The 22,794-nt window shown below is 46.7% G+C and overlaps 1 protein-coding gene across 8 annotated transcripts in view; it reads left to right on the top strand.

Annotated features, from left to right (window-relative positions):
* Positions 1 to 6,339: 6,339 nt before the first annotated feature.
* DYSF (dysferlin) overlaps positions 6,340 to 22,794 on the top strand; it is a 187,337-nt gene continuing 170,882 nt past the window's right edge. For 3 of the 8 annotated variants that reach the window (XM_077933696.1, XM_077933692.1, XM_077933694.1), the window contains exon 1: positions 17,630 to 17,789. In XM_077933696.1, coding sequence (XP_077789822.1) covers positions 17,696 to 17,789 — 94 coding nt within the window. In that variant the 5' untranslated portion in view covers positions 17,630 to 17,695. Of the gene's footprint in view, positions 6,541 to 17,628; positions 17,790 to 22,794 lie in introns of those variants that run through there. The other 5 variants (XM_077933691.1, XM_077933693.1, XM_077933695.1 and 2 more) reach the window with 5 other exon arrangements.

The raw sequence follows: 22,794 nt of genomic DNA, 5'->3' as shown, positions 1-22,794 counted from the left end.
CTTTGAGACTCCTTAGGGTAGTGATAAAGCGGGATATCAAATCCAAACTCTTCTTCTTTGGAGACATCCAGTCTAGAAGCTGAAAAGGGTTGACTTTGTTCTGCCTTCTAAAACGTAAGTTGGTGCTGCATTTCATGACCTTATAAAATCTGGAATCATTCTGCCAGGATCTTCCAGGCAAAGCAGCTTCTGAATCCTTTCTTTAGTTTCCATTTCCACTGTTCAGAAAAGAGCCTGAGTTTCGGTAACTAGAACAGTAACTCCCATATATCGGGGGGAGTGGCAGATGGGTGGGATGGGAGGAAATGTCGAAAGTATGCAGAGATAGAAAAAATGGGAGCTTGAAGCAACGGAGTGTGGAATACTGACTTTTGACAGGGAGGTGGACTGAAAAGCAGGAGGAAAGGCAAGGCAACAGGCTGCCCTAATGCACATAGACATTAAAAGAGTAAAGGTAAAGAGTAAAGGGACCCCCCGACCATTAGGTCCAGTCGTGGCCGACTCTGGGGTTGCGGCGCTCATCTTGCTTTATTGGCCGAGGGAGCCGGCGTACAGCTTCCGGGTCATGTGGCCAGCATGACTAAGCCACTTCTGGCGATCCAGAGCAGCGTACGGAAACGCCGTTTACCTTCCCACCGGAGCGGTACCTATTTATCTACTTGCACTTTGACGTGCTTTTGAACTGCTAGGTGGGCAGGAGCTGGGACCGAGCAACGGGAGCTCACCCCGTCGCGGGGATTCGAACAGCCGACCTTCTGATCGGCAAGTCCTAGGCTCTGTGGTTTAACCCACAGCGCCACCCGCGTCCCTTATTAAAAGAGTAGAGGCAGCCTTATTCTCTGGATGAATCACTTTCTCATCCTCGCTGCCTCTAAATGTTCCCAGGGACAGAAAAGGTCAGTGAAGAAACCCAAGCTATTTTAATGTAGCTGGGATCGGGTACCACTATGTCTGTCACACCACAAAATACCTCTAAAAGGTGCGCAGCCTGGGAGTCATTTTGAACTCACAGCTGTCCATGGAGGCACAGGTCAATTCTGAGTCCAGGGCAGCTGTTTATCAGCTCCACCTGGTACGCAGGCTGAGACCCTATCTGCCCGCGGACTGTCTCGCCAGAGTGGTGAATGCTCTGGTTATCTCCCGCTTGGACTACTGCAATGCGCTCTATGTGGGGCTACCTTTGAAGGTGACCCAGAAACTGCAACTAATCCAGAATGCAGAAGCCAGACTGGTAACTGGGAGTGGCCACCGAGACCCCATAACACCAGTCCTGAGAGATCTGCATTGGCTCCCAGTACGTTTCTGAGCACAATTCAAAGTGTTGGTGCTGACCTTTAAAGCCCTAAACAGCCTCGTCCCAGTTTACCTGAAGGAGCGTCTCCACCCCGGACACCAGGGTCCAGCTCCGAGGGCCTTATGGCGGTTCCCTCATTGCGAGAAGTGAGGTTACAGGGAACCAGGCAGAGGGCCTTCTCGGTGGTGGTGCCTGCCCTGTGGAACGCCCTCCCACCAGATGTGAAGGAAATAAGCAGCTATCTTATCTCTAAAAGACATCTGAAGGCAGCCCTGTTTAGGGAAGTTTTTAATATTTAATGCTGTATTATGTTTTTAATATCCGTTTGCGAACCGCCCAGAGTGGCTGGGGAGGCCCAGCCAGATGGGCGGGGTAATAATAATAATAATAATAATAATAATAATAATAATAATAATAATAAAAAAATTACTAAAAGGTCACGGTAAAAGAAGCTCCTGCTTTTTCTTACTCAAGCCTTATTTATTGTGAAACGTTTTCAAAACTCCCCCTGCTGATGTAAATTCCCAAGTAAAGGTGCTCTGTTGTCGCCATATTGCAGGAGCTGTGGCCAGGAGTCAGTGACTTAGCAGCTACTCTGCAGTGTTTACTGAAGCTATTAGACCCAACTACTGCAAGTTTCCCTTCTAGTCTGTCCCCACATTACAGGTTGGACTGAGAGAATAAGGTAACAACCCTGAGTAGAAACCCAGATTATGCCAGATAAAGGTAGCCTCTTGCTGGCTCTGTGACTTTCCTTCGGGGCCAGCGTCCAGGTTTTGTCCACTTTTTACAGCCCAATTGTTTTCCCTTGTGTGTATTGATCTGATCCTGCAAGTCCAGAGGGACTACATTCTTCAGGGGGATATAAAAATGTTCCATGCGACATGGAAAGATACAGCTTTCCTTGCATCTGTTTCAGAGACGGTGGCAATTACATTATTTAACCATTTAACTAATCTAATCGCACCCCATAAAAACCTCCCGAAGTGATGCAACAATAAAAATGCATAGCAAAAATTTTCAAATCTTATACAGACTTGAAGAAAAAGGCTTGCAAAATGAAGGTTTTCATTAGGCGTAAGCAGTGCTTTTTTTCCTGGGGGTACGCATACCCCTAAACATTTTGTGAATCTTTGTACTTTTGTCAATTTACTATATTTATTTTTCCTGATTTGAACTATAAAATGGTGATTTTCTTGAGTCAAAATGAGAGTACCCCTAAACATTTTTTTAAGAAAAAAAGCACTGGGCATAAGATTATCAGAAGAAGCTGCTTGGATGAGACCAAAGGTCCATCTAGTAGTCCAGCATCCTGTTCTCTCAATGGCCAACCAAATGTCTGTGGGAAATCGTGGTATTCTGGGATGGCAGCTGCTGATAGACCTGACTCCTCCATGATTCTGTAGAGTTAGTTTTCAGAGCCATCTATCACTGCTTTTTGTGGGAGTGAGTTACAGAACTTAATTATGCCATTCATGGTTTGCTTAATTCATTTCATCTCTCTGTTCATCCCCCACTTTAAAAAAGGCTCCCCGTGTGGTTTACAAATGTCCGTGATAACACAGTTCATGCCCTCAATCTTGCAATCTTAAGACACAACACAAAAGGAAAAGGCAGTAGGAGGGAGGAGGGAAGAAGCAAACACACTATCTCATAGTTACAAAGTGTTTTGTAATGACCAACTGGAAATGAAAGATTTCAAGGAGGAGGAGGAGCAAAATGTTGCAGATCCTTCAGCAGAGAATGGATAAAGCAGCATCTCAGAATTAAGGAACAGCTTGAAGAGGAATGGTTGAGAGAAAATTGAAAGGGGAAAACTGCTGCAAGTGATACAGCTGGGAATGAACAGGTTTATTCAAAGAAATAAGTGACTGGTTTAACAACGCTCTGATATGAATCTATGCTGCAACGTGATCTGGAATTATGTGCAGTTCTGATTGCCCCATTTGAAAAAAGGATATTGCAGCAGAGCTGGGAAACGGTGCAGGAAAGGGTAAAAAAAGTGATCAGGGAGCAGGAGCAACGCCCCTACAAAAGAGGTTGCTGCATTTGCTTTTGCTTTTCAAATATTTATTTTTGCATTTTCAAGTTTATATAGAATAAAGAAAAGAAGATACGCCATCAAATGAAAACATAAAATCCCTTTTGACTTCCCTCCCCGCCCTTATTGGTGGATCCTCATAAAGATTTTTCCCTCTGCATCTCTTCCGTAACTCTACTCTTCTAAGTCCTTTATCCATAATTTGAATTTTTACTACAGGTTTTCTGTCATTCCTACCAATGAATGTAATTGTTCACCATAGTTTTTCAAATAAATTATATACTTTCCCCATTCTTTAGTAAACTCAGCCTCTTCCTTCTTTCTAATTCTTCCTGTAAGTTTTGCCATCTCAGGATTGCTCATCAATTTTATCTGCCCTTCCTTGGTCAGAGTTGTACCATCTTTCCATCTGTTGCATTTCGGGTGCTAGAAAATGAGGCCATGAGCAGGAATTTCAAAAATTTTGCACTATGTGGAGAAAGTGACTAGCCTCTCCCATAATACTAGAAATCCGTTATTAGACGAAACACCTAGGATTCTAGGATTCTCCGCTTCTGAGAAAATAAAGCCTGTCTTTCAACTCAGATCTGCGCCCCTTGCCTTAAAATGAATCACAGGCTCCTGCGTAGGCAGAAAGCAGAAGTAAAAAGGAACATGGCAATTTTCAGTGTTGCAAAGCCGGGGGGCTAACTTTGGATGGGGGGAACTCGGTAAAAAGGGTCATTGGAAGCCAAATGGTATAGCATTACCTGAAGATTGGAGGTTGTGGAAAAACAGAGGCAGGTGGTGGCCGTGTCATGGAATGACCTCCTGGCCGAAATACGGGAAGCCCCATCAGGGAAGCATTTCCCTGAATTGAAATCCCTATGCCAAGAAAGAAAGAAAGAAAGAAAGAAAGAGAGAGAGAGAGAGAGAGAGAGAGAAGAAAGAAAGAGAAAAAGAAAGGAAGGAAGGAAGGAAGGAAGGAAGGAAGGAAGGAAGGAAGGAAGGAAGGAAGGAAGGAAAGAAAGAAAGAAAGAAAGAAAGAAAGAAAGAAAGAAAGAAAGAAAGAAAGAAAGAAACGGAAGCTCTGAGGATGCTCATTTTTTAGCGTTTGACAGAAATGCCCAGAAAAGCCCAAATTATTTCCTAGGGAAGCCAATATGGGGTTCACACCTCACTAATCCTAATACCTGTTTCAGTAAACGCAATTTAATAACCACAACAGTCCCCAAAGATTCTGCTCAGCCACCTTCGGCAGAGCGAGGGGGTGGGGGCCATTTTCTGTGTACAATCTGCGCTGAATCGATGAAAGGGAGAGAGAAAATGATTTATTTATCAAGGAGTTTGAGGTGGTGCACCTAATTTACTCCTTCGCCATTTTACCCTCGCCACCACCCTGTGAGGTTGGCTAGGCTGAGAGGCAGTGGCCGAGCCTATCAGTCAATCACCCATCTCCCACCGCCCTTCTGAGTAATACCCCTCCCCACCCTCTCACTATATATAAGGGTCTAGTGATTTCTGTTTCAGTGTACAGTGGTACCTCGAGTTACATACGCTTCAGGTTACATACGCTTCAGGTTACAGACTCCACTAACCCAGAAACAGAACCTCGGGTTAAGAACTTTGCTTCAGGATGAGAACAGAAATCATGCTCTGGCAGCGCAGCGGCAGTGGGAGGCCCCATTAGCCAAAGTGGTGCTTTAGGTTAAGAACCGTTTCAGGTTAAGAATGGACTTCCGGAATGAATTAAGTACTTAACCCAAGGTACCACTGTATCTGAAGAAGTGTGCATGCACACGAAAGCTCATACCAAGAACAAACTTAGTTGGTCTCTAAGGTGCTACTGGACATTTTTTTAATTTAGATATATATATACATATTTCTAGGGACGCGGGTGGCGCTGTGGGTAAAAGCCTCAGCGCCTAGGGCTTGCCGATCGAAAGGTCGGCGGTTCGAATCCCCGCGGCGGGGTGCGCTCCCGTTGCTCGGTCCCAGCGCCTGCCAACCTAGCAGTTTGAAAGCACCCCCGGGTGCAAGTAGATAAATAGGGACCGCTTACCAGCAGGAAGGTAAATGGTGTTTCCGTGTGCTGCGCTGGCTTGCCAGATGCAGCTTTGTCACGCTGGCCACGTGACCCGGAAGTGTCTCCGGACAGCGCTGGCCCCCGGCCTCTTAAGTGAGATGGGCGCACAACCCTAGAGTCTGTCAAGACTGGCCCGTACGGGCAGGGGTACCTTTACCTTTACCTTTATATATATTTCTACTGCGTCAGACCAACAAGGCTGCCTACCTGAATCTAGAACCAAGAGGCTGCTGTCCTTCAAAATTTGTACTCGCTAGAAGCATAACTACCTGACCAAACCCCCTGCCCCTCCCCCTCTTCCCTCCTTTTCTTCTTCTTCCTAATTGTTTAAAACAATTCATAAACCAAGAACATTGACCACTAATAATCAAGCATAGGTTGTAGATATTTTTCCACATTTATTATGTATTTTTGTGATATACAAATGACATGAGAAAACTTGGTATGCTTATTTGTATAACATTATTCTTGTTTATAAAACCCGAAAGAGAGAAGTTAGTCATCAGAGAATCTAAAATAAAAAATTGCACTTGTCAGATGCTGTGATTCAGTTAACCAACCAAGTAATATTGGGGGGGTCTACATCTGTTAGGAGAAAAACAGCTCATGAAGATGCTTATATGAGGCACAAAATTGTGTGCCTTAAGGGAAATTCCCGCTGAAAAGCTGTCAAATTTCCACTAAGAATTTAAAAAGCAATTGCAAACTGACGTGGAAATGTGGCCAGAAAAATCAGAAATGGATCCGTGCACATTTGTCTATCTCTTTGAACTTGTCCTGTCTTGAGGCGATGACCTAAAGGCCAGCGCCGGAGTGTCCAGTTGTCTAAAAACGAACACCAATGTCTTTGCAGGCCCTCTTGGCTTCGGAGCTGGCCAAGGCTGGTGTCCCTTTAAGAGCTCTATCTGTTTGTCACTGGAGCTGGAGCCAAGCTGTTCTGCCAGCTCCAGAGCAGGAGGGAGACGGGCCTGAACTGTAGGGAAAGCAAACATCCCAGAGGACGGGCCAGATCCGAGGCGAGGAGGGGGAGGAAACCCTCTGGGCCTCCCAAAATGTTGCGGGTCTTCGTCCTCCACGCACAGAACGTCCAGACTCCGGATACGGATATCAGCGATGCTTATTGCTCCGTGGTGTTTGAAGGTAAGGAGGAGGCAGGATGAGTTTGCAAGTACAGGGGCCGAGACGAGGGAAGCAGAGGCGCAGGGTGCCAAGAGCACCCAAGGGTGCTGGAGGGGGGGGAGAATACCACCTCTCTCTCTCCCATTCTCAGGGGCCAAAGGGTATTTGGAGAGGGACGCTTGGGGCTGTTTCTATTTGCAGGTTGCTGAATGCGGGACAAGCAAGAAATCAATCCCTGTACACATCTGCATAAACCTCAGATCTCCAGGGAGGTCTGTGACTTTTTAGTTTAGAGGAAAAGAGAATTAAGACGTGGTTAAAGGTAAAGGGACCCCTGACCATTAGGTCCAGTTGTGGCTGACTCGGGGGTTGCGGCGCTCATCTCGATTTCAAGGGAGGCATGTACAGCTTCTGGGTCATGTGGCCAGCAGGACTAAGCCGCTTCTGGCGAACCAGAGCAGTGCACGGAAATGCCGTTTAGCTTCCCGCTGGAGTGGTACCTATTTATCTACTTGCACTTCATGCTTTCGAACTGCTAGGTTGGCAGGAGCAGGGACCGAGCAACAGGAGCTCACCCCGTCGCGGGGATTCGAACCGCCAACCTTCTGATCGGCAAGCCCTAGGCTCTGTGGTTTAACCCACAGCACCACCCACATCCCAAGGCGTATAGAAGTTTATAAAAAGTCTGCATGTCATGGGGAAAGTGGGTGCAGAGAAGTTTTCCTCCCTCCTATCCCTAGAACTTGGGGACACCTGGCAAGGGTGAATGTTGGAAGGTTCAGGAGAGATACAGTCCTTCTCGCAGCTCGTAGTTAAACTGTGGAACTCCCTCCCACAAGAAGTGTGATGGCCTAAGCAGCTTTACGAGAGAACCGGACAAATTCCCAGAGGAGAGGGAGATTGATGGCTACTAGCCAGGCCGGCTATGTTTCTCCCTTTGCAGTTGGAGACAGCAAGGCTTCCAAAAACCCGCGGCTGTAAACCCTGGGAGGGAAGAGAGCTCTGGTGCTCAGATCTTGCTTCCAGGTTCCCCAAAGGCAGGGGGCATCAAACCTTTTCAGCAGGGAGCCAGTCCACTGTCCCTCAGACCTTGTGGGGGGCCGGACTATATTTTGGGTGGGAAATGAACGAATTCCTATGCCCCACAAATAACCCAGAGATGCATTTTAAATAAAAGGACACATTCTACTCTCGGAGAAACACACTGATTCCCAGACTGTCCACAGGCTGGATTTAGAAGGTGATTGGGCTGGATCTGACCCCGGGGCCTTAGTTTACTTAAGAGGTAAAGGTGCCCCTGACTGTTAGGTCCAGTCGTGGCTGACTCTAGGGTTGCGGCGCTCATCTCGCTTTACTGGCCGAGGGAGCCGGCGTACAGCTTCCGGGTCATGTGGCCAGCATGACTAAGCCGCTTCTGGAGAACCAGAGCAGCGCACAGAAACGTCGTTTACCTTCCCGCCAGAGTGGTACCTATTTATCTACTTGCACTTTGACGTGCTTTCAAACTGCTAGGTGGGCAGGAGCAGGGACCAAGCAACGGGAGCTCACCCCATCTGATCAGCAAGTCCTAGGCTCTGTGGTTTAGACCTACCCATGCCCAAAGGCAGCTGTTCAGCCCCGTGGAGAACAGGAGGCTGGACTAGATGGGCCGCTGGGCCTGATCCAGCCAGCTCTTTGGAGGTGTGTCTCCTGCTCATCCTCAGCCAAACTTCATGGCCCCAAAGTCCTCCATCCTGCTGCAGTTGCTCAGCCTGCGAGAGAAACAATATTTGTGGCAGAGTCTCTGCCAGGTCCAGAAAGGAAATGGGACCCAAGGAAGTGGCTCAATCCAGCCCAAGTTTAAAGTTCTGTGTTGGGCATTTGCCTTGTGAAATCATAAAAATGCTCCACTGTGGCTGTGTCCATTCGCTGTGTTCAGCTTCAATGCAATGTTAAGAAACCTGCCTCTCTTTCTTTGGAATGGCTCAGAGGACCAGCCCTACCATTGGGTAAAGGGGGACCAGCCCTACCATTGGGTAAAGGGGGACCAATTTTGGCTATTGCTCAGTCTTATTTCCATCATTATAGTTGCGTTTCCATGGCTGGGGAGAGGCAACATCAAACTTGGCTTGCCCCTTGGGTACTTTGCTGGGAGGGTTGGGGTTTTGCTTTCCTGCCTCAGGTAGCAGAACACCTTGGCTGGGGCCACTTGAGGTGCTGCGCATGCGCATTAAGATGCTGTGCATGGACTGCACCACATCAGACCGCAGGGGGCTCAGATGATGTAAAGCAGCGCCACGTAGTAACTGTATGTTGCTGTGGTCCTTTCCTGCATCCCAGGGCATCTAGAATGCTTCTCCCTTCCATGCTAGCTTTCTCAGTGCGGGGATTTTATTTGGGCTTTAATTCATTTGATGCCTCCATATTCCAAAGGGGGTGGGGGTCACCCTCCTGCATCTGAGCTTACAGATTTGCTGCTGCTGCTGAACTCGTTCACAAGGAAAAGCAAAACAGGATCTGGGTCAGTGAAGACCAAAGGGGTCATCATCACTCAGCTACATCTCTCTGGCAATATTTTAAGGAAGTCTGGTGACTGATTTGTTATGTACGTCGTAAAATTTATACCCAATTTATTGGCTATAATATCAGAGCAACTGACGGTTGAATCCTATTACGTTTGTGTGTGTGTGTGTGTGTGTGTGTGTGTGTGTGTGTGACTTATAAGTCAGTGAAACCAAATGCCCCCCTTACTTCATTTATATCCATTTCATAAAATGTATACGCTGCTAGAATGCAGATGGAAACCTCAAAGCAGTTTGTGAAAAGATAAAACGAGAAAATCGAGGGGGAATTTTCAATAGTTTGAAACATACAAAAAGTTAAAATTACTAAAACCGGTTAAGACTCACATTTTCTTTCTAAGCATGCTTAGAGATCAAGCACGTGTCCTTTCTAAGCATTGTCTAAACAAGAGTGTTTTGAGCAGGTGCTGGAAAGAGTGCAGTGAGTGAAGGCACCTGCTTGAGATCAAGTGGCGGGGAGTTCCAAAGGACAAAGGTGTTGCCACATGAATGGAGCTAATTCTTCTAAACGTTAAATGGGAATTATTTGGCATGTGTGCTAGTGCCCGTTCTGGTCCCCAGTTGTTAGGGGCTTTATATGCTAATAGGCTTCCTGGGAAAAGGATCCAACGGGCAGAGAGAGAAGGGAGGGGTCTGTTTAGGGAAGCTTTTAATGTCTGATGTTTTATCGCTTTTTTATTATTATCATTAATTCTTTTAGGAGCTGCCAAAAAAATTGCCAAAAAACAAAACAAAAAACATGCCAAAAGAATTTTTTTAAATTAATATAAAAAAGGGAGTGTTTTAGATGGTCTCCAGTCCTCCTCCTTTCCCATTCCCCCTCTGCCCCACCTCCATAGACCCTTCCTCGTAATCGGAGAGACTGGATCCTGCCCAGGGTATTTGGCAACAGGCGCTGCAGAAGCCCAGCAAAGGAGCCAGATGAGAAACATAACCTCCCCAGCACCGCCACACCCTGCTCTTTTTATAGTTTCCTCCTTGCCGTCACGCAGCGCCTTTGGATCCTGGCCCCAGCACCTGTCTGGCCAGCGGGGGCTGGGGTGGCTGACCTGGCAGAGCTCTCTCTGTGTCACAGAAGCTCCAGCAAGTGCCCAGGGCTCAGCGGACGCTTTGCAAAGGAGGAGAACATGAGAGGAGCAAGATATTTTCATGGTGGAACAGGCCTCTCCTTCCCTGGAGTTTTTGAAGCAGAGGTTAGGCCATAGCTGTCAATTTCCCCCTTTTCTGCGAGGAATCCTATTCAGAATAAGGGAATTTCCCTTAAAAAAAGGAAAACGTTGACAGCTATGGGTTGGGTGGCCCTCTGTCAAGGGTGCTTTAGCTGAGATTCCTGCATTGCAAGAGGGCAGAATCCTAGAGGGTGATTAAAAATAAATATTTATTTGGTTTTTCAGATTAAAACTTTACAGTCACATATCAAACATATCAATAAGATTCCACAGAATCTCCCAGACTTCCCTTCTCCCCTTTGCGGGTCCTCTTGTTAATCATTTCCTCCCACATCTTTTATGATGATTTTACATCTCCATTGAACTACATCTCTATTGAACTACAAGTGTCATTCCAATCCTACTAACGATTTTAACTGTTTGCAATGCTCTTTAGGATAAGTTATAGATTTTCCCCATTGCTTATTACATAGATATATAAGACCAGCTTTTAAAACAGACTTGGGGATACAATCCCAGAAGGAAAGCAAACATTTAAAACAACGTACAACAATAAATTTAAAATTTATAAATGCGACAATCATATAGACACTTAAAACTTTAAGATAAGCTATGAGCCAGAGTCACCCATGGAACTGAGTTTGGGGATTTTCTTAACGAACTAGTTTGGGTCGAGCAATGGTCTATGCCTACAGATCTGTACACAGAATCTGGCGATCATCCAGGTTGTCTTACGATCTTTGCCTAACAGGAAAAGGTCAAATTTTTGCTTCCATTCCTTATTTAAATTCTGGTCTTCCTGATTTCTGATTTCCCGGTCATTTTTGCCATTTCAGCATAGTCTATGCACTTCATCTGCCATTCTTCTCTGGTTGGAACTTTATCTTCTTTCCATCTCTGGACCAATAACGTCCGTGCAGTCGTGGTCGCATGCATAAATAGTCTTTTCTGCTCCCTTGAGATCCTACAATGCTAGAGTTGGAAGGGACTCCAGGGGTCATCTAGTCCAACCCCCTGCAATGCAGGAATCTCAGCTCAAGCATCCCTGACAGACGGCCACCCAACTTCTGCTTAAAAACCTCCAAGGAAGGAGACTGGAAATGAAGCCATATGTCCTTGCCAAAACAATCAGTATGGAAATCAGAATTCTGTGAACTGCCCTGAGACCTGCAGGCATAGGGTGGTATATAAATTCAGTTAATAATAATAATGTAGAACTGGTCCAATGTCACCATTACAAGTCGTCCACAACCTTCCGAGGGAGACTGTTCTGCTAGGGTTGGCCTAGATGATCTCCGGGGTCCCTTTCCCACTCTGCAATTCTGTGATTCTATGATAAGAAGAGGCTGCTGGATCAGGCCAAGGGGACACATCCAGACCACTTTCTCACCACTGGAAAGACTGCAAGCAGGACCTGAGCGTCCTTTCCTCTCCTGTGGCTTCCAGCAACTGGGGTTCAGAAGAATAACAATAACAATAATAACAATTTATTATTTATACCCCACCCATATAGGGACGTGGGTGGCGCTGTGGGTTAAACCACAGAGCTTAGGACTTGCTGATCAGAAGGTCGGTGGTTCGAATCCCCATGACGGGGTGAGCTCCCTTTGCTCGGTCCCTGCTCCTGCCAACCTAGCAGTTCGAAAGCACGTCAAAGTGCAAGTAGATCAATAGGTTCCACTCTGGCGGGAAGGGAAATAGCGTTTCCATGCACTGCTCTGGTTCGCCAGAAGCAGCTTAGTCATGCTGGCCACATGACCCGGAAGCTGTACGCCGGCTCCCTCAGCCAATAAAGCGAGATGAGCGCCGCAACCCCAGAGTCGTCCGCGACTGGATCTAATGGTCAGGGGTCCCTTTATCTTTACCTTTACCCCGGCCATCTGGCTGCACTTCCCCAGCCACTCTGGGTGCTCCCAACTATAATAATAATAATAATAATAATAATAATAATAATAATAATAATAATAATAATAATAATAATAATTTATTATTTATACCCTGCCCATCTGACTGGGCTTCCCCAGCCACTCTGGGCGGCTCTCAGCTGAATATTATAAACTTCCCTAAACATGGCTGCCTTCAGATGTCTTCCAAAAGTCAGTTGTTTATTGACTTGACATCTGATGGGAGGGGGTTCCACAGGCTGGGCGCCACCACCGAGAAGGCCTTTGCTGCCTCCGACTGTGGAGGGACGCCCATCGATAGCCCTCTCTTCCTCCATGAATTTGTCTAATCCTCTTTTAAAGCCATTTTGGCTGGCGGCCAACGCTGCCTCCTGAGGGAGTTCCACAGTTTAACACAGCGCTGTGTGCCCCCCCCCCCGTCCTGAATCTTCCATCCGTCAACTTCATCAGATGTTGGTGAGTTTCTGTCGTTATGAGAGAGGTAGAAGAACTTCACCCGCTGTCTCCGTGCCATGCATAATTCTATATCTTGCCAATTCTTCCTCCCTTCCTTTTCTCCAAACTGAAAAGTCCCAAACCGAGACTCCAGAGGCAGGACCAGATTTCCCAGCTGAATTCTTTCTCTGGGATCACTGAGTCATCAGTCCTCCTGCTGCCAAAGGGTATTTCCACCCAACAGGTGCAGAATTTGTGGGGGGAACAGTCATCCGCTTTAAGCTCGTGTTATTTAAGGTGGTTCTGCTCTGCCTGCGACGTGCACAGGGCAGCCGAGAGGACTCATCCTGCACACGCCTTCTAGAGCTCTTCTTCATGAAGGCTGCTGCATCACCAACCTGCGAGGCTCCCCCCCTCTTTCTTTTTTCTGTCTTTAAAAAAATATATATTTAATTTTCAATGCAAAATTACAACAAAAATTACAAACATTGAATCCAAAATAAAACTATACAAACAAGAAAGAGAAACAGAACACAAAAAAGGAAAAAAGAGAAAAAGAAAAAGCACACATCTACAAAATAAAACCATATCTTCATTTTAATCTAGTCATTACATACATATACACATACTGACTTCCTTCCTTTGTGCTAAGACCTCAAAAATTTTACTCTTTCTAAATTGTTGTGTCTAATGTAGATTACCTTTATCTTTATACTTTTTACATCATTTTTCTTTTTCTTTAACCCTGCAAAGCGTCATTCATTACACGCCGATATGCTTACTCCAGAACAATGTTTTTTCATATACTCTTTAGCGCATCCCCATTCTTTTAATAATTTCTGGTCCGATTGTCCCCTTATGAATGCTGTGAGTCTTTCCAAATTTATATATTCACAAAATTTAATTTGCCATTCTTTCATTGATGGAATTTTTCTCCCTTTCCAATTTTTTGCTATAAGCATCCTGGCAGCTGTCGTTGCATAAAGGAATACTTCCCTTTGATTGTCAGGAATATCATTTGTGATTATACCTAAAAGGAATGCCTCCGGTGCTTCCCCCCTCTTTCTCAGGGATTGTCTGCCCTCCTGCCTGTTGCGATGCACTCAAGGGGACGGGGGCAATTGGCAGACCTCCAGGTGGCTCCAGCCCACCGGCCGGCAGCTGGTCAAACTCCAGTCCTCGGTTCTGCATCAAAACTGCGACTCGGAGCTTCAGAAGCCTTTCCGAAGCTTAGCAAGCAAGCCAGCAGAGATAACAAACTCCTCGCGGTGGAAGGGCGGACAGAGGCATATGTAAAGCATATTTAGGTAAGGTAAAGGTACCCCTGCCCGTACGGGCCAGTCGTGTCCGACTCTGGGGTTGTGCGCCCATCTCACTTAAGAGGCCGGGGGCCAGCGCTGTCCGGAGACACTTCCGGGTCACGTGGCCAGCGTGACAAAGCTGCTCTGGCGAGCCAGAGCCGCACACGGAAACGCCGTTTACCTTCCCGCTATAAAGCGGGACCTATTTATCTACTTGCACTTAAGGGTGCTTTCGAACTGCTAGGTGGGCAGGAGCTGGGACCGAAGACGGGAGCTCACCCCGCCATGGGGATTCGAACCGCCGACCATGCGATCGGCAAGTCCTAGGCACTGAGGTTTTACCCACAGTGCCACCCGCGTCCCATATTTACAAGCAGTTTATTTAGCATACATCAGGACAAAGGAAAAAACATGTCTTCCCCCTTTTGTGTCCAAGAAAGAAGCAGCAAAAGGCAAAAGCTATACCGTATTGTTAAAGCTATGGTTTTTCCAGTAGTGATGTACGGAAGTGAGACCTGGACCATAAAGAAGGCTGATCACCGGAGAATGGATGCTTTTGAATTCTGGTGCTGGAGGAGACTCTTGAGAGTCCCATGGACTGCAAGAAGATCCGACCTCTCCATTCTGAAGGAATTCAGCCCTGAGTGCTCACTGGAAGGACAGATCCTGAAGCTGAGGCTCCAAGACTTTGGCCACCTCATGAGAAGAGAAGAGTCCCTGGAAAAGACCCTGATGTTGGGAAAGATGGAGGGCACAAGGAGAAGGGGACGACGGAGGACGAGATGGTTGGACAGTGTTCTCGAAGCTACCAGCATGAGTTTGACTAAACTGCGGGAGGCAGTGGAAGACAGGAGTGCCTGGCGTGTTCTGGTCCAGGGGGTCACGAAGAGTTGGACACAACTGAACGACTAAACAACAACAAGAATACACAAACGGAAGTTCCCGGCAAGCTGTGCTGGAATGTAAACAGAAATGTGACATACAACAGCTCCACACATCTGTTTAGGTGGAACAGAACATCAATATCCTAACACTGCCAAGAGGGAAGTGGCCCTTCCTGTTGCCATCTGCTTTCTGGCCTCGCCAACTTCCTGTCCACCCCTCCCCATCTTCCCATCAGATTTCCACCTGAGGTTTAAATGGCTAGAATACTTTGAAAAGATGTTGCCAGTGGCTCAAATGTGTTCCTTCCAACTTTCCCAATTCTATATTTCTATGGAACCCTCAGATAACACAACTGGGTTTTTCTGTGACTGTTGTTATTCTGTCTGTTGGATAGGGTCTCTAAAAGGTAAAAGGTAAAGGGACCCCTGACCATTAGGTCCAGTCATGACCGACTCTGGGGTTGCAGCGCTCATCTTGCTTTATTGGCCAAGGGAGGCAGCGTACAGCTTCTGGGTCATGTGGCCAGCATGACTAAGCCGCTTCTGGCGAACCAGAGCAGTGCACGGAAACGTCGTTTACCTTCCCGCCAGAGCGGTACCTATTTATCTACTTGCACTTTGACGTGCTTTCGAACTGCTAGGTTGGCAGAAGCAGGGACCGAGCAACGGGAGCTCACCCTGTCGCGGGGATTCGAACCGCCGACCTTCTGATTGGCAAGTCCTAGGCTCTGGGGTTTAACCCACAGCACCACCCGCGTCCTGGATAGGGTCTCTATCTCCTGCTTAATCACCCATAGCCTCCAAATGGTTGATACAGAATATAAAATGTTAGTTAAAAATACGGATTTATTGAATTTGTATCCCAACTTCCCTCCTCTGCAAGAGCTCCAAGTGTTGCACCTGTTTCAGTAGGTGAGCAGGACAAACCCAATGTTTTCCCACTTCTCTAATCTCACTCTCCTGTTAGGCAGTTTCGGTCACTGATGAAACTCAAACAGAAGAATTAAGCCTTTTGCTGTGCTGGCTTGAGGCCCCATGGGATTAGCCTGGCCGCAGGCTTGGAATGGACAAAACTCACTGTGTCATGGAAGTGGCCTGGGGAACTCATTGCAACCAGATGTCATGGTGGACAGAAGCATATGCGGTTTTCTAAGTATGTTAAATTGTGGAAGAGGATGAGAGGTGTATTAGATGGATGCTGCATGTGGCAACGCTGGAGGGGAACATCCCATAATCAGAGGCAGCCTCCCTCAGGCTACCCAGTGCCAGGGAGGAAGAAAGGACAGTTGCAGATATCTGTCACCTTGTGCTGCTAGTGAGCTTCATGGCTGGGTGGGGATTTGAACCAGGCCCTGGTCAGACACTCTCAGTGGGTCTCAAACATTTTAGTGCTACTGCTCTCTTGGTTCCATCAACTCGCCCCCAGTGCCCCCCACCCCACCTTACCCTACACCATAAAAGCCCCCGGGAGGTGAGATTACCTAGGAGGATGCAAAGCAGCAGGGGGCAGCAGAGGAGGGAGTTATGGAGGGCACAAATGAAAACCAGACTTGGAAAGCTGATATTATAGGATCAAGTTCATCAGTTTTGTTTAATTAATTAAACTAAATAGTTTTAGCTGGATTTTGAATAAATGGGCAATTAATTTTTGCTGTTTTGAATTTTATCACGTTATTGCCAGGCGAAAATGTTCCTTTTAAACCAGGTCTTTGGCTGATTAATATTCTATGGCCTTTTAAAGGTGTTTGTGGGAAGGGGGTATTATTGTTTCCTTTCCTTTTTGTTTTCACTATTTATTTTGTGCTTCCAGCCTGTATTTCTATCTTGTGAACCACACTGAGATCTTCAGATGAAGGGCAGTGTATAAAATCAATTAATTAATTAATAGAAAAAGAAGTGCAGGAACTCACCAGGAACGCCTCCCTTGTTCTACAGGGTAGGTGGAATTCCAGTGCAGTTAATGCAGTTAAACCGGAGTGAAGAAAGAGGTGATTTCATCCTGCATGCTAGGCAGGGCTGGATTGAGACCTTTTTTAAGAGGCCCCAAACACTTAAAAGATTTTGGTGCCCCCATATATATCTCATTCAAAATATAAACAATAATAAACTGTAAATCTAAACTGTACTTTTTGAAATGAAACAAAACCTGCAGTAGGATGGAAAATAATCTATTTTTGTATGCTCCCACTTTATTTCTATTTGGAAAAAAATTCTCCGACTTTATCTAATTGCAAAGTCTTTGATCAGATCCTCAAACTAATCTTACATGACACATTTGCTTCTATACTCAGTCAAGATGAGGCACCCAGCCCGCCTTGTTGCACTCTTGTTCTATTGGGGTTTTAAATATACTTTAACCGAGAAAACGAACACTCAGAGGAGCAACTGGTGACCATTCATGTTTAAAATCTTGCAGTGGAAAATTTCTGGGGTGCTTCCCTTGATGCCCTAAGCACGTGCTTATTTTGCTTAACGGTTAATCCAGCCCTTATGCTTGGACGTGGGTTTTTTTTGCTGTCTTTTATTGCCTATGGTTGCTTTTAAAATTATTATTATATATTGTCATTTAAACAGCTTGTTGTAAGCCGCCCAGGGAATATTAATGGACTGGTGGCTATATAAATCTAACAGCAAACAAACAAACAAACAAACAAACAAACATATCCCAGTGACGAAATGCGGCGGGGGCGAGTAGCTGCGCGCAGCTGCGCTTCCTTTTGCGCGCCGAGCATCCCTGCCGGCCGATCGCGCAGCGCCCCCTGGCGGGATAACGCGCCGCCCTGCCTGCCGACTGGTCCTGATGCTGCGTCCGGCGCTGGGCGGGAGGCGGGCGGCGCTGGGCGGGGATGGCTCTGTGTGACCGGCGGGCGCTGCGCCCCTGAAGGCGGACGCGCGCCAGAGACAGGGAGAGAGAGAGAGACCATGTTCCGCTGCGTCGTGCAGCGCGCCTGCAGCCTGCCCGCCTTGGAGAAGGGCGACAAGCGCAGCGACCCTGTGGCCAGCATCACCTTCCGAGGTAAGGGCCCCTCCGAGACTCAGCCCAGAGGCAGAGGGTGGGGGGCAGAGGTCTGGACAAGGGGGGGGGACTCCTCCTCCTCTCTGCCCCACCCCACAGGCTGCTCAAAAAGGGAGCTCTGCCCGGCACTCCTGTTTTGTTGGTTTTGCAGAGGGAGTTTATTCTAATCTGTATCTTTGATTCATGCTTTTGGACTTACTTTTCATAGTGGCGGTCTTCGTATTTATTTATTTCATTGCATTTTATAGCATACCTTGTCTTTTGAGGAGCTCAAGGTGGCCGGCATGGTCCCCACCCCGCTCCTCATTTAATCCCCACAACGACCCTTCGAAGCATAGCTGTCAACGTTTCGCTTTTTTTAAAGGGATTTCCCCTTATTCTGAATAGGATTCCTCGCAAGAAAAGGGAAAAGTTGACAGCTATGCTTCGAAGTAGGGACGCGGGTGGCGCTTTGGGTTAAACCACAGAGCCTAGGACTTGCCGATCAGAAGGTTGGTGGTTCGAATCCCTGCGACGGGGTGAGCTCCCGTTGTTCTGTCCCTGCTCCTGCCAACCTAGCAGTTCGAAAGCATGTCAAAGTGGATAAATAGGTACCGCTCCAGCGGGAAGCTAAACGGCATTTCTGTGCGCTGCTCTGGTTTGCCAGAAGCGGCTTAGTCATGCTGGCCACATGACCCGGAAGCTGTACGCCAGCCAATAAAGCGAGATGAGCGCCGCAACCCCAGAGTCGTCAGCGACTGGACCTAATGGTCAGGGGTCCCTTTACCTTTACCTATGCTTCAAAGTAGGCTGAGAGGCAGGGACTGGCTCCTGGCCAAGTGGGGATTTGAACCCTGATCTCCTCCCGGGAGAAATGGAAAAGTCTTGGGTTTTCTCTGCCTCCACAGTCGGAGGCAGCAATGGTTCTGAATCCGTTGTTGGAAACCACCGGAGGGGAGAGTTGCTCTTGCGCTCAGATCCTGCTTGCAATTTTCCCATTGTCACATCTGTTTGGCCCCTGGGAGAACAGGATTCTGTCCTAGATGGGTCCCCTTGGGCCTGATCCAGCCGCGATCTTCTCAAGTTCTTATGTATCTGCCCCTTTGTTCCTTCTGAACTGCTGTCTTCTGACGTGTTTCCAACAACCAACTCCAATTCACGTTTTTATTTGGCGTGATGTTGTCACGACCCTCTTCTTCCTTATACCTTTGACCAAATAAATAACAGAATGTATTTATTTATTTATTGAATGATTATAGCTAAGGAAAGGACACAATTAAACAACAACCCAGCAACACCCAGAGACATTTTAAAGCATAAAATCATTGGCGGCTGTCTTACACTGAGTCAGATCATCATTGGTCCATTTAGCTAAGTATTCTCTGCTCTGACTGGCAGCTGCTCTCCAAGGTTTCAGGCAGGGAGCCTTTCTCAGCCCTGCCTGGAGATGCTGCCGGGGATTGAGATGTGGTTATTCTGCATGCAAAGCAGATGTTCTTCCCCTCCTGCCTTTCCCCTCCAGACCACGCCAATGAGCATTGTGGGCAGCACCCATCTTACATTTACTGATCACATGAAAACCCAGTTAAAGCAAGAACTCCTTTAAGCCAGAAGTGTGAAAACATCTGCAGAGTTTCTGGGAACCTGGGGAGGGAACTAGATGCCTGCATCCAGCAAAGATTTATATGGACATGCCTATATTCTGGGACATGGGTGGCGCTGTGGGTTAAACCACAGAGCCTAGGACTTGCCGATTAGAAGGTCGGGGGTTCGAATCCCCGCGTCGGGGTGAGCTCCCGTTGCTCAGTCCCAGCTCCTGCCAACCTAGCAGTTCGAAAGCACATCAAAGTGCAAGTAGATAAAGAGGTACCGCTCCGGCGGGAAGGTAAATGGCGTTTCCGTGTGCTGCTTTGGTTCTCCAGAAGCGGCTTAGTCATGCTGGCCACATGACCCGGAAGCTGTACGCTGGCTCCCTTGGCCAATAAAGCGAGATGAGCAGCGCAACCCCAGAATCGGCCACGACTGGACCTAATGGTCAGGGGTCCCTTTACCTATATTCCAGGGAGTGATCTCATAGCAGAATTGTGGACTTGGAAGAGACCATGAGGGTCATCTAGTCCAACCCCTTGCAAAGCAGGTATCTTTTGCCCAACGTGGGGCTCAAACTCACCACCCCGAGTTTAAGAGTCTCGTGCTCTACTGAGATATCTCAACCTGATACCAAGTTGAGAGGTTCAGCATGTTGATTGTTCCCTGGGAACAGAGGTGCAATTTGACATTTCACTTCCAATGGTGGAAGTGGCATGAGGTATGGAGACATATGTAACCTCAGATAAAACTGTAGACAAGACGCCCTCCAAACTCTCCACCCAGCTGAAAATAAGGGCCCCCTTCTAAGCTTGGAATAGTTCTATTTTCATGCCAGGGATTCCTGCCAGTGCCCCACCCTGTTGAGACCTCCGATTCTGTTCTCCCTTCTGTCTGTTGCTGCATGGCTGGCCATGCACTTATTCCAAAGCACAGAGTTTCTCAGAGACCTGAGGTCCAGAATTGCAGGTGAGGCGACTGAAACCTGGAGATGGGTCAGCGACTCACGCTTAGCAAAATTTGAGCCATGCATTATTCCCTTTATATTATTTTAAAATTATTTTTTCCAGACGTTTTCACAATCACCTCAAATCAAATAATTACATTATTTCATCAGTTGACTTCATCTCTGCAGTGTTTTTACTCCTGGATTATATCTTTATCTATTACAAAAAAGTTTCTCTGCTGCAATCATTTTGTCATTTTTCTTCTGCTGCTTTTATCTCAAATCCTGCCTGCGATTTCATTTGGCTGTAATGCTTTTTAAAAATGAAAGCCCTCCATTTTTCTTTGAAAACTTCATCATTCTGACCTCTTAATTTCGCTGTCAGCTTTGCCATTTCTGCCTAGTCCATTACTTTCAAAAGCCACTTCCCCTTCATTGCAACCTCCTCTTCTTTCCATTTCTGAGCATATAATATTCTAGCTGTTGTTGTCACATAAATAAATAGTTTGGGCATCTTCTTTGAACACCTGCCCCTATCATATCTACAAGCTTCCCATTTAAACCTTTTCTTCCTTTCATTATATATATTAAGCCAGGCGTTATTCCTCAGTGGGGGGCCAGCAGGATTTCCTGGGCCTGGTGTATTGTGTGTGTTATTTCAGGTCCAGATTCCTGCCTTGCAGGGGGTTGGACTAGATGACCTCTGGGGGTCCCTTCCAACTCTACGACTCTATGAAATCACAGTCCAAATGGCCTTGCTGAAGGCTGGTTTGGCTTCCCATTTTGGTACGTTGGCTCATGTTGTCAGCTGAGCTCCCGTGTCCTGCAAGGAACAATTTTATTTTTTTTGTATATAATTTTTTTATTAAACTTTCTGTTTTACAATTTAAAGTACTTGTTTTTTTACATCCTTAAAATATCCATGACTTCCCTTCTTCTCTTTCCGTGGTTCATTTTACATATCATCAATCTCTGCATCTTTTACAGAAACTATACCATTCAGCATTCCCTTATTACATCCATCAAAACTTATTCACACTGTTGAATTTGTCTTAATGCTGCCATTGCTGCAAGGAACAATTTTAAACCTGCACATTCATCACGGGGAAAAATTAGCATTTGCAAATGAGCGGTGGCCTTTTTCTCCCTACAAGAGGCGGCAACTTTGGGCGTTCTCTGCCCTCCTGCACTTCCTTGGGAACAAATATCATCTGCAAACACAGCTCCACTCTTTCCTTCCTCCTTCCCATTCTGAGCGATGCCTTTTTCAAATGCTGCTCCGTCTGAGTCTGCTGGGTGACCATATATAGCAGTTTTTGGCTCTGCACGGGGAGAGCTGCAGAGCTATGCCAGGCAGACCTTCCTGCAGACCTTTGGCAATAGCAGCTCCTCCTATTGTTCTGTCTCTCAAGAGTCTTCCTTTTCCTTTTACCATTTTGTGGCAAAACTGAGCAGAGAGAGAGAGAGAGAGAGAGAGAGAGAGAGAGAGACCCTTTCTGCCCCTTCTAAATGGTTTGCTCAGCCTTCCAAGCCTTTTTTCTCTGCTTCGGAGTCTAGATCCTCCTTCCGGTTTTGGACATCTCTGTTTAGACGATCGAACACGTGATGCGCTCCAAAGATAGATTATAAAAGCAACAAGCGGATGAGGCAGAATTGTTTTCGTCTCCTAGGACAGTCGAGCTGCTCCAGAAGCACCAGGCGGCCTCTATACCAGGGGAATGTGGCTGGGTGGTTAGAGCAGCCTTCCAGACGTTTGGGTCTCCATCTCCCATCATCCACAACCATTGGATGAGCTGGCTGGGGATGTTGGAGGCTGCAGCCCAATAATAGCTAGGACAGCAGTCAGAGAACTCTGGCTGGGCGAGTCTTGCATTTTTGGAGGGAGAAATAGGTGGCCCATATCTTAAAAATGAAACCAAGCAAATGGATAAATGATGCCACGCAGGGCCTGAATCGGGGCCTCTGGTCTGGGCTTTTTACAGGCTTTGACACGAAGGAGTCAAGTGCACATCTGTATGAGGAAAGGTGACCTGGCGTCAGGGCCGGCCCAAGGCATTTTGCTGCCAGAGGAGAAACAGCTGATGTCCCCCCCTAGTGAAGGTCTCCCCATTATCTCCTTATCTTAGACTGCACACATATACACAGAGAGAGAGAGACAGAGAGGAGAGAAAGAAAGAAAGAAAGAAAGAGAGGGAGAGAGAGAGAGAGAGAAGGAAAGAAAGAAAGAAAGAGAGAAGAGAAAAAGAAAGAAAGAAAAAGAGAGAGAGAGAGACAGACAGATAGGAGAGAAAGAAAGAGAGAGAAAAAAGAGATAGAGAGAAGAGAAAAAGAAAAAAGATAGAAAGAAAGAGAAAGAAAGAAAGAAAAAGAGAGAGAAAGAAAGAGAGAGAAAAGAAAGAGAGAGAAAGAAAGAAAGAGAGAGAAAGAGAGGGAAAAGAAAAAGAAAGAAAGAAAGAAAGAAAGAAAGAAAAAGAAAGAAAGAGAGAGAGAGAG

The sequence above is a fragment of the Podarcis muralis genome, chromosome 9 (genome assembly GCF_964188315.1).
Source record: "Podarcis muralis chromosome 9, rPodMur119.hap1.1, whole genome shotgun sequence".
Classification (NCBI taxonomy): domain Eukaryota; kingdom Metazoa; phylum Chordata; class Lepidosauria; order Squamata; family Lacertidae; genus Podarcis; species Podarcis muralis.
The sequence above is the reverse complement of the archived record's forward strand: the minus strand, read 5'-3'. Positions and strand labels throughout refer to the sequence as shown.